The sequence below is a fragment of the Phlebotomus papatasi genome, chromosome 3, assembly GCF_024763615.1.
Source record: "Phlebotomus papatasi isolate M1 chromosome 3, Ppap_2.1, whole genome shotgun sequence".
NCBI lineage: Eukaryota > Metazoa > Arthropoda > Insecta > Diptera > Psychodidae > Phlebotomus > Phlebotomus papatasi.
The window spans coordinates 61,837,321-61,849,653 of NC_077224.1; the positions used below are offsets into that span (position 1 = coordinate 61,837,321).

General features: G+C 29.9%; 1 protein-coding gene across 1 annotated transcript in view; it reads right to left on the minus strand.

The window, feature by feature from the left end:
• LOC129807120 (uncharacterized) overlaps positions 1 to 12,333 on the minus strand; it is a 443,550-nt gene that overhangs the window by 129,197 nt on the left and 302,020 nt on the right. Inside the window, exon 8 of the mRNA XM_055856165.1 lies at positions 1,751 to 1,832. Coding sequence (XP_055712140.1) covers positions 1,751 to 1,832 — 82 coding nt within the window. The remainder of the gene's footprint in view (positions 1 to 1,750; positions 1,833 to 12,333) is intronic.

A 12,333-nucleotide genomic window follows, 5' to 3' on the forward strand; every position in this document is an offset into this window, starting at 1 on the left:
AATTGAGGTTTTTGCGTGTTTTGATGGATTTTTGCTAAAAATCTACTGATTCCTACTGATTCTAGCTAATTCCTCAATCGGGTACCATTTAGTGCTCGCTGGGAATTTTCATTTTAAAATTGTTTAAAATTGGTTAAATTTGGTTGATCTGATATTTCAGCACTAAAATGGGATCCAGAAGACCCGAAATACTTCTGGTTCATTTAGGAAGATAGTCTACTATTGGTTGAACCATTGAAACTTAATGGCACAGCAATTGTGAACTATGCCAAGTCTTAGAAGTTCTAGAATTTTCGTGCAATTTGTTTCTATTCTGGTTAATTTAAGGTCTATGTGATACCTTAAGAAAACTTATACACACTGAAAAATTAGGTAGGGGATAGCGCGCTATCTTCGGACGATTTATGCCTCGCATAAATCTTTTTTTTTTTCAATGTGTTATAAATGAATTTGGCCCATTATAATATTATATTTTAATAGCTAGTCCAATGCCTCAAATTTTCAGAAAAGATCTATGAGTGAAATCCATAAGGAACATAGAGAAAAAAATGAATTATCCAAAACTTGAGTCGTCCGAAGGTAGCGCGCTTTCCCCTATGCTCATTTCTTGAAGGTGAACTTCAAATAAAGTGAATACAGAGGAATTTCTTTAATATTTTGTTTAAATTGTTTATTAAAATTCTTATAATAAAAAAGCAAACTGCGACTTAGCTCATTGATAGTGAGGCATATCCACCATCGAGAAACCCCAAGTCGCTATCTCTAACTGTTTGGCTTTTTAGATGTCTCAACGGGAAAGGGTGTGATATTGCATCTCAAAAATTGAAGTTCTACAGAGTGTTAGATGGAAATTTTGATGGATCAAAAAATTAAGATACATAACTCTATCTTTAGAGTTTTAGCTACAAAATTATAAACCAAGGGTAATTGTGAAAGATTCTAAATTTATATTATAAACTATTTGTCTTCTGAGGAGCAAAACTTAATAAATGGGAATGAACAAATTCTTAATATCATGGCACATTTCTTAAGTTTGTAGTATCGAAAATATATTAGGTAATATTTACCCACTTCACATACATTAAGGTTTTATCATATCGTAACTACAGGAACATATACTTTATGTTATGTTCTAATAGCACTAATGAGTTAAATTTGAGCGTTAAAAATACACAAATAAAATGTTTGTCAACCAAACATAATTCAACATTTTAATTAAATCTCTTTAAACAATTAGTACCCACTTTTGCAATGCAAATCGTGGGATTTCGGCCAAAAATATGCCAGGTACGGCAGCTTGAGTGTGTGGTGCATCCTAAAAATGCATTATATTTAATTTTATTGCCATTTATTGCAATAGATTCATTGGTATAATTGCAATTAAATTTTAAATATATGAGCAATAATTAAATATATATGCTACTACAGTTCCTCTGGAATATTTAAAAAGTAGTTTGATGATTATACATCATCAATTATAATAATTTTAAATTAATTTGTTCATATTTATGAGCAAAAATTTTTGATGAGAAGCTTTTTTAATTCCTGAGGTCAATGTATCGTAATGGTGTAACTGGATACACATTAAATTTCACTGAATGGTGGTTAATTTGAAATCCATTTTTCAATTTACAACATTGAAAGGATTTTTAATGGAATTAAAAGTAACTAAATAAAAACCCATAGGGCCGCCAAAAAGCATTACCGATGTAGCTTTTTAGCAGTGGTTTTGTACTTCAATCCCACTCACCTGGCTTGATTTTGAGGACCATTGGACATGGGCGATCGGGCCGGATATCCTGTGGCGCGAGGACTTCCGGTCATTAAGTACTCTGCAAAACAGAAAAGACTCAATTGAATAATGTATATTGCGAAATATTTATGGATTGAAAAGTATCCCCTTCATATCAAAATACATATAAAATGCTTTGTAACAAATGTTTCACATGGAAAAAGTGAGATAGCAATTAAAATGTCCTCCACCAAAATAGAGAAATGGTTAACCAAAAACTGTATTAAAAAATGAATTCAGTCAATTGTGAGATATATTGCACTGTCATCAAAAAATTATTCATGCAAAATTAAATTAACTATTGTGTCAGTTGAATCAATTAGTTCTCTGCAAATTCACATTGCAATACCTTTATATTTTTTAACATATACTCATTGTATCCATCACTATATATTCAAAATTAAATATGTAACATTTGTGAGGGGCAAACAATTGGATTAATTGCACCAATATGTTGGACTGATTGATCACTTTTTCATTTCATTTGGCACAACTGGTGATTTTTTTTCACTCTATTTTACTTCGTATCCAGAATTTAACTCATGGCAACAAAACTAAACAGTCAATGGATTTTAATATTATATCACAAATCGAATGTCGAAGATCCTAAATAGAACGTCAACGTATAATTCAATTTAGAAATTCAACATTCGTTTCAAATAGAATTAATTGGATTGTCCGGCTTTTCAATGAATTTTTTGAATACAATATTACATAGTTATCTAATATCATAGCAATTCTAAATCAAATTTATAATATTAACATTGAAATATTATGCACTACAATATTATTTATTTATTTAATTATCCGAAAAAATGCATACTATAACATTTTAATTTTTTGTCAGTTCTTTAAATATTTATAGAAAAAAAATTAAAATATTTAGCTCAAAAATAAATTTTTAGTGCTAAAATCGCTAAAACACATAACGAGAAGAGTTTTAAACGCTCAGTTTATAAAGAAACTAGGCCGTGACCCCTAAGCCTTTAAATTTTGTCTTAGAAATTAACATCTGAAATAAAACCGCCGAACTTATAATATCGATTATAATATTAGGCCCGATCAGTAAATGGTTAGGAGGGACCCGGTACACCAAGAACAAAATTGGGAACGGGAGGAGCGCTACATCTACAATTAGGATTTATAAGAAGCTCTATTTAGTATTAAGGGTGTTCCCAGGATTTTAGTAAAAATGGGGCCAAATTGAAGAATAATCCTCAAAAAAAAATTGTTCTTCGAACGTAAGGAACAAGAGTTTTTATCGAAAATGTGTGAAAACCCAATTTCTATGAGAAAAAAAGAAATCTACTTAGGAACTGTTTTTCGAAAAAATTATGTTTTTATTTCATATCAACGCAGAGTTCGATGGCTTTAGATCATCGGTACAAACTCATTCTCATGGATATCAGAACAGTTGTTAGAACGTCTTGGGCGAAAATATTCTTCAGGTGAGCTAAATCTTAATGTTCCTGAATAATCTTTGGATTTATACTTTAATTTGTTGAATTTTTTTTGAATATCGTTTAAGGAAGGCAACGGTCCCTCCCTGCTTCTATATTCACTACATTTTTCTTTAGTGTTTAATTAAAATCGAATTGCAAATTCAAACTTTAAGAGCTGCGATCCTAAAGGGGCCGAATGAATAAAATTCAGTGTCTTGAGCTAAAAAACATACAAGATATTTACAATAGCAGCTCTTCATGTATCCTCTCGAGGTAGGGGCCCCGACAATATTGCTTCTTTAGTGCTCCCTAAATCCGCCACTGCCGATGAGTAATTTTAAACAGAATAATTAAAATTAAAATTAGGGTTTTTTTTTGGGGGATCTTTTGAGTAATTCCATCGATTCAATAAATCTGTTGTGAATCAGTAAACGTCAAATGTTGCGAAAGTTTTTTTTATTTATAGGGTAGTCATGAATTCAAACGTTTTGTACTTGGTTTTGTAAAGCTGGGACATTTTTCTATCCCTTTTCTTTAATAGTTAAATAAATATTAACATTTATTATTCATAGTTCTTGGAATATATGTGAACGAAAAAATTATGATTTTCCATTTGACATCGACTCAATCTAATTTAATTTCTGTAACTATGTTTGAAATCCATTCCTCATATTCTCAGTGTCAAGCAAAACCGTTGGCTCTCGGGCGGTGAGATCTCTGACTCGACTCTCACAGCTGTGAGTTCGAGTCCTGCCCGGTGCAAGCAACTGAATGTCGAGAAAAAAGACATTTTTCAGGAGTATTCTTCAGGATCACGGAATAAGCATTCACTAAGGCGAAGGTGCTCCTGGGTGATCTACGATCAGCAGATTCTTCCAACACGAGGCACCTTGTAATGATTACATTGTAATACCAAATAAAGTATCTCGATACGATTAATAATAATAATAATCCATTCCCATCAGTATATTCAATTACTGATTTGAGGAGAAGCAAGTGGATATGTTATTTGCAAGAATATAACTTTAAAATTTGAATGATGTTCGCAAGAAAGGTTTTTCCGTGCACTTTTTATGTCCAGTCGACCACAATACCACCATAATGGGTGCAATTTTTTTATAAGTTTTCTCGTTGAGAAATATCATACACTAGAGACAAATTTCTCATCTTTAATTGATCATTGTAAAAGTTTAAGTAAACCTATTGGATGGTTGAAACAGAAAATTCCTTTATAACCTTCTCCTAGTCCAGTGTTATGTTTTGCGATTTTATGATCAAATTATTTCCTCGTTTTCCTTGAGCGACGGCTTTTCAATTACAGTGGAAAATTCCATGTTTCTCTTACAAAATATATACCTTTTGATATAGTAGATATATAGGGACAGAAACTGAGGATTGTATATCGTATAGTTGTTCTGAGTTTGAGGAAATCATTGAAGAATGAGAGGGTGTATCCTGAATTATTAAACAATTCATCTTCCGTTGGTGGAGCTATTCCTGAAATGGGACGAAGGAATTGTGGGGTAAGAACAGCACATTACAGGAGGAAGTGGTTATAGAGCTGGAAGAAAATCAATTACAAAAGTAAACATTAATGGTCGACAAATTTAATCCATCAATTATTTAAAAGAAAATTGTTTTGGTTTCTCAGAGCTCAAGATGTCCTATCTCTTTCAATTCACCGTCTTCTCAAGCAACATAAAAATATAGGATAAAAAAAAATACAGATCATTGTGTGATTAACAGAAACGACACCGAAATTGAAAAATAAATTGGAATTCATTAATTTCAATTATATAATATGATTCAATTTCATGATATTTATATATCCTTTTGTAATTTGAATACTATCCCTGATGTTTGCTTAAGAAAGATTAAATAAATAGCAAGACTAATGAAATATGTTGTTTTATGAGATATTTATTAATTTAGTTTCATTATCAAAAATTACTTTTTATTTTCTGTTTTAGCAACGTTGAAATTTACATAATTAATTACTTTTATAATAATTCAGAACTGCTAACTTAATAATTTATGACATCCTATCATCATTGAAGTATTTATACAATCCCCATTGATGTTATTACACATAATACATAATAAATTAGAATATAATAGTAAGTTCATTAAGGGGAATAAAAGCGAAACAGGATGTTCTGACCGAGTCTATAATATTAAATGTATAAAGTTCTGGAAATGCTTAGTCAAAAGATTTCACGTGGTTTATTACCCGCTCAAGTTTTCCTGCTCAATTCAAAAGCCTTTTTAAATTAAAAGACAGTATTCCTTGATGGGCCAAATTATAGTACCTAATAGTAAAAGTACAGTTTTAAAAATATTCTGATAGAAAGAAACAAATATGTATGTACTATTAGGAAATATAGATGGTGTCTTCTATAAGTTTAATCAAAGAGATCATATTCTTTACCTGAACAAAAAATATAATAAGATTATAATTATATGACATCCATATCATTTCACATTACCATTTCTTTACCCTGTGAATTTACGATATTAAAGTGGAAATCATTAAGAATTTATTTCGAAAAAGAGATGTACAGAATGAAGATATTTAATCTTTGTAACTGTACAACATATTTATGAATTTTAATATTAAAATGATAGCTATAATCGATATTTAAATTGTCTTTACTTAACTTAACGACATTAACAGTCGCTTAACTTGAATTGAATAAACTACATGAAGTGCTATGGCACTCACAAATTCGATTTAATTCGATTTAAAGTAAAAGTGAAAAAATAAAAAATCACAGCCATTGGTACAAAAATTTACAGCAATTGTATTCATATTGCGATCCCAATTGAAAACTTTATGAGTAAGAGCAGAATCACATTGACAGTAAAATGCTCACCGTCACCGTCAAAGCCCTCACCGTATTTCGTTGATTTACGCATTTTCATTGCAATTCTTACGCAAATTTTCCATTACAATAGTACCTTGTCTCATACTCGGTGGCACTAGGTAAAAATAGTATAAGAAAATTGTATAAATAAAGCGAAAATGCGATAAACGGTAAGCGAAACAAAAAACTGCAGAATTTTTTGCTACAGTTTTTCGTACAGTTTTTTTTTTGCTCACCGTTTATCGCATTTTCGTGTTATTTCTTCAATTTCCTTATATTATTTTCACCTAATGCCACCGAGTATGAGATAATGTAACACGGTAATTGAGAACTTGCGTAAAAATTACAATGAAAGTGCGTAAATCAACAAAATACGATGAGGGTTTTGACGGTGACGGTGAGCATTTTACTGTCAATGTGATTCTGCCCTAAATCATAAAATTGCGTAAAACAATATTGAAATTCAAAGAAGAATCCCAAATTAGTATTTTTAATTAAATTAAATTTTTCATATTGAACTACTAAATTATTCTTCAAATAATAATCCTATATATTTTTTTAAATATTGGTATACTTTTTTTTAAATTGAATAAGGTACCCATCTAAAGGTTCAAAACTTATCTATCGTAGTAAAAACATGCAAAACATTTTATGCCCAAAATACTGGTGATAGAAAGTATTCTGAAATTAGCTTTTCAGAGATTAATTGGTTTTAGTCAGAAGAAAAAAAGTACCCATTCAGAGTGTGCGAAACGCAATCATACACTATCTAATCTACCACTGTATTTAAATTATGTACATTAAACCTTTGTAAACATCATTTTTTAAATAGTGTACCTAACCATGCAAAGAGTTTGTCACTTCAAAATCAAATCAAGTAAAAGAATGACGAAAATATTATCAAAATCGATGCGATGTCGAACTTTCTGTGCATCATCATCATCATCATAACATTTTATTGGGGTCACGGGCCCAAAAAATTAAGTTTAGCCGCCCACGCTTGTCGATGCTGTGCCACTTGAAGATGTTCGGGTTCGATCAAACATGACAAACATGACCCCATTCGTTTGATAAATGCGCTCTCTACTGTCTTTTTAATCTATGACCTTGAAAAACCGTTATTAGGAATGATTCAACGGTGTTTTCGTTTATGTACAAAATGTCCGCCTGGGTGATCTCTAAAACATATCCAAAAATGAAAAAAATCGCACGACGCGTTTTTAAGCAATCCCATAAAATTGTTAATAAATCGCATTTTTCAAAAAACTTAATCTTATTCCCCAGGGAAGACTGGAGCAGTTTTGATAATTTAATCTATAAATACAATGTCTTTCGCAGTGCTAAACTACTTCTACATATTGACAGATCATTAGAATGCTTTAGATCCTTTTTTGTTTTTTTTTTTTAATTCCATTTTAAATGTGTTTTTAGGAAAAACTGTTTTCGAAATTTCGAACTTAGTTGATTGAAATACCTAGTAAACCCTTTTCATTAAATATTTATTTAATATATAAATAATATATTTTTTAATAATATTTTTAATAATATTTTTTCATTAAATATTGCTATGAAACATCATAGTTATTTACAGGACATAAAAACTTCTTTTTAAAGTAAGAGAAATACGCAAAAATTGAATTTAATTGGATGAAGGACTGGCGCGATACGTACACTGAGAAAAATCCGAAAAAGTTAAAATAACATTCCGGAAATGTTAATTCGTAATAATAATAATGTTAATCGGTGTAATTATTATGCTTTTTAGGTGTATTAGGGGTTAAAGTTACCCTTTTTCATGTTGATTTTACTCTTAAAGAGGTGTAAAATTAACATTGAAAGATTTTGACATATTTTTACACCTAAAAAGTGTTAAAGTTATGAGGATAAAAGGTTAATCGCACCCCCGTTTTTTTCTCAATGTATAGATAGGACTGAAAGAATCAAGACTGAAGAAGTATTTTTTGTGAGGTAATTTCAAATCCAATGGCCATCATTGGAAAGTTCCCTATCTGTACCAAACTGCCCTATTATCCTCTAAATATGTATTTTAAAAATAAAAGAGGTTAATAGGTAGAAAATTCACTAAAATTTTAATTAGAAAATCGGCGTAAGATTGAGCTTTAGTGTCATGTTTAAGTCCTCCTAATCTTAGTTCAAACGTAAAGATAAAAAAAAAATAAAGTCAAAGTTGAGGAAATCTCACTAAAACTGTAAAATATACCTAAGTGTAATATATTTAAGGACATTTAAATCGAATGAATGATTTTTAAAAGGTATTTCTTATCTATTACATGGTTGATACAGACTCTCTGTGACAATTGATATATTCTGATTTTATTTTCAATGCAAATTTCCAGAAAATTGTTCTTCTTGCCTTGTAGATAAAGGTGAATTGTGCTCTCGCTCACAAACAAGATCCACGACAGTCGTATAATATTTTTATCGTCATCCACACTTTTATGACTTGGAATCTGGACATAAGGATACATTTCCAGGAGGCACAAGGATGGGTTTTTGTCAAAAGCAAGAGGGAAAAAATTGCAGACTTTATTATATTGTGACATCATCAATTTTTGAGTGACTCTGGTCTCGCATGGGAAAGTGGAATACGATGAACAGCATGACCCTTCGTTCCGTAAACATATCATTTCCGTCTTTTAATATCATTTCTGCACGAAACTTTCATATATACTACCCAAGTAAAAGTCTTGATTTTATTTACCATGTTCCTTTCCCATTTATATTTTATTAACATAAATTCAAGCATAAATTTTATAGCCCAAGAGCACATTTTGTACATATGAAAATATGACTGTATATAAATTAAGATACTAATGAGGTTATGTATATATACACAGTGAAAAAAAATACTGGAGAAAAGAGAGGCAGAAAAAGGAGGAAAAGCCAAATGAAACAGAAGATCCATATGAAAACACCACGTATATAATTTTCTACTTGAAGTATATTTGTATCTTTTTGCTCTGAGGAAGAAAAAAATAAATTAATTTCTAGCTTCGTGCTTTATTATCATCCTTCTATTATCTTCAGCTCACATACCTTTTTTATGCTACATATGCAGAAGAGAAATTTGCTAAAATTTACTTATCACAGGAAAAACTTATAACGATTAAATTAGAGGCACGAAAAGCACTAAAAGAGTATCTTTGAGAATATCTCTGTCGCATAGAAAATTCCAATTTACTTTACAGATTTTCATTTATGTGTTTTTATGGAGAAAAACTAAAAAAAAACAATATTTATTGGTAGTAAAATTTTCTAAAATTAAAAAAAAAATTATTAAAAGAAACACTCATATGAATTTCATTGCACATGAGCTTTTCGCAGCTTTAACTAAAAATGGGCAAAGTCTCTCTTCACAAGTGTTTAAATATGAAAAGATCCGCCAGAGCGAAAGGGGGTAATTTTGTAAATTTCATTGTAAATAATAAGATACACTGTCTTGTATTTTGCACTCAAGACTCGTGATCAATTTACATTAAGCTGTGCAAGAAGAGCTTACACCTTGGCACGTACGCCAAATGCACCTTCTGCCACCATATATACACATATACGAAAGACGAGATGGTGTTAACGAACAAAACTTTTGCTATATATGGCTAATTTAGATGTGACAATTGCAGGAATATATGGTGCTGAAATACGTACAACAACTAAATACATTCTTGCAGCAAAAGGAGAATAAATCCTCACATTTCAAGAATAAATTTATTGCACACATGCACATTATCCATGGAGAACTTGGCAAATCAAACAATTAAATAAACAGTGTATGTTATCTCAATTAATAATTCTGTGCCTTCTGTCTGCTCTATAAGCATTATTGCAAAATAAATTCTTTTGAGACTTCTGTTATACGACTACAAAAATTCAATAACATTATGTTTATTATGAGTATTAAATTGAATTAAACATTTATGAAATTTTATTGTCTGCACAGTAGATTAGGCAGTTTTTAGGGAAAAACAATGAATAAATAAAAAAACAAATTTGACAAGTAATATTTAAAAGTTTTGTTTTTTTTCATGATTTATTTATCAAAATATAATTTTTTATGGAGAAAAATAAAATATTTTATTAACCAGACGAACATTTTAATAACTGACCATTATAATCTTTTTCTCTGACCAAACATTTTATATTCACATTTTAATAAAACCTTTATAGCTTGTTCTCAAAGATAGATACAATTATGTATTAATTTAATATATCTATATGAATTATTGTTACAACCGCTTCTACGGGTAATCGGCAGAAAACTCGCTTCAGACCGACTCACGAGATTAAAGTAATTTAGTATTTAATAAATTTTTTTCATAATATTATAATTATGATATTATGAATGATTCAGAGCAGGATAGTGGGTAGCGTCAGACTGAAATTTCAATATAATTTAAGATTAAGAAATTCCAAGTAATGAAAACACATTTCATTTCTTTTTAATATTGGATTTAAAAAAAAGTAAGCGATATAACAAGTATAGGAACATTACACATCTATATTAACAATCTTAAAGAAATCTTTAGTCCAGGAAAATTACATCAAAAGCTCACGAAATTATTGTTTTGTGTAATACTATGTATGAAGTAAAACATATTTGTCTTTTTTTATTTTAATATTGAGATAGAATACTAATATTTTTATGGGCAACATTTTAAAAAATCGGTTTATTAACAGACCCAAGGGATAGTATTAATCTTCAAAACTGCATAGTCTTTTGTGAGAGCATGTATTATAAGCGACTCTTTCAAAACCAATTAATTATTAATTTTTCGCTTCTGATTTAAAAAGAAAAATTAAAAAATTATTTGACAGAACGTGGTGCTTTCAAAAACTTTGAAAAACAATTTAAAAAAATAAAATTGAAAAGAAATGTTTCTTTGTACCTCTTATCATTAGCTAAAATGAAAATTTTCAGCAAAAATTGATTGCGGTTGTTTACATTTTTAAAAAGTTTAAAGTTTTATTTTTAATTTTGTATAAAAGACAATCATTGTTCATTTTTTTAGAATAATCCAAAATCACCAATTAAATATTACAATTTCTGATGATATTCTCTAATGATAATCAAAATTCAAAAAAAAATATGAATAAATTTCATTATTGAATACAAGGAAAACTATAATAACACGATTTATTTGGACAATCCTAACCAGTATAGTCATTCGAGGAGAGATAGAACACCTTTTTATGTTCAATATTGCGGACACGGTTTTAACGCGAGACGAAGACGAATCTAACTGATTTATCGTTTGAAGATTCTAGATTTAAGATATCAATATTAGAAAATGCTAGATGAAAATAGTCACTTAGGAAATTATATTTAAAAAAAAGTTTCATTTTGAGGCACTCTAAAAAGTGTGTGTGAGATGGAACACCCGTATTTTTACGAAAATATTTTTATTTTATTTTATTAATTTAGAATAGAAGGGAATTGGTTTTTAGACAAGAATGCTATTACATTGAATTTATTTGACTTTATTTTAGTTTTTCAGTATAAATGATTATTTTGCGGAAAATGTGGCTCATCTACTTGGATGACAATTCCATGTATCAGGTCTGTCTTACCACAAATTTAGAGAAAATAATATCTGCAGATCAATTAGAAAAGATTTTGAAGAACATTGACCAAAATTCACTCCTGAAGTGTTGCAAAAACAAAAACTATTGTGTTCCATCTCTCCTCAATTTCTAAATAGGGGAATGTAGGCATGGTTCGCACAGAGTGAACCTTCAAACGATGCGAATTTTCTCTTTGTTTGCAAAGAGCTGACTTATCATTTATCATCTCATCTCATGAGCTTAATAATTATCTATCTTATGGATAAGAAAAGCCGAACTAGCTCTTTGCAAGTAAAGGAAAAATTTGCGTTGTTTGAAGGTTCACTCTGTGCGAACCGTGCAAACCATGCCAACATTCCCATACACGTATTATTTCATGGAAAAATAAAAAAAAATGACCATTTTTTGGACACCTAAAAATGTAAATTTCTATTTTCTCTCACAGTTTTGAAGGTAGAAAGTTGTATCTTGGGGGTTTTCATTAGAATGTTGAAGGGCCTAAAACGAGCAAATGAGGTAGAGATCGTACTTTGGGTGTAAGCAGGAGGCGAAGTGGTCCATCTCTCCCACTGTTCCAACTCTCCTGAATTACTATATTCTTTTTCAATTGTAAAGGTATTGAATTTTAAGGCATTATTGTAAACATTGAGGTCAA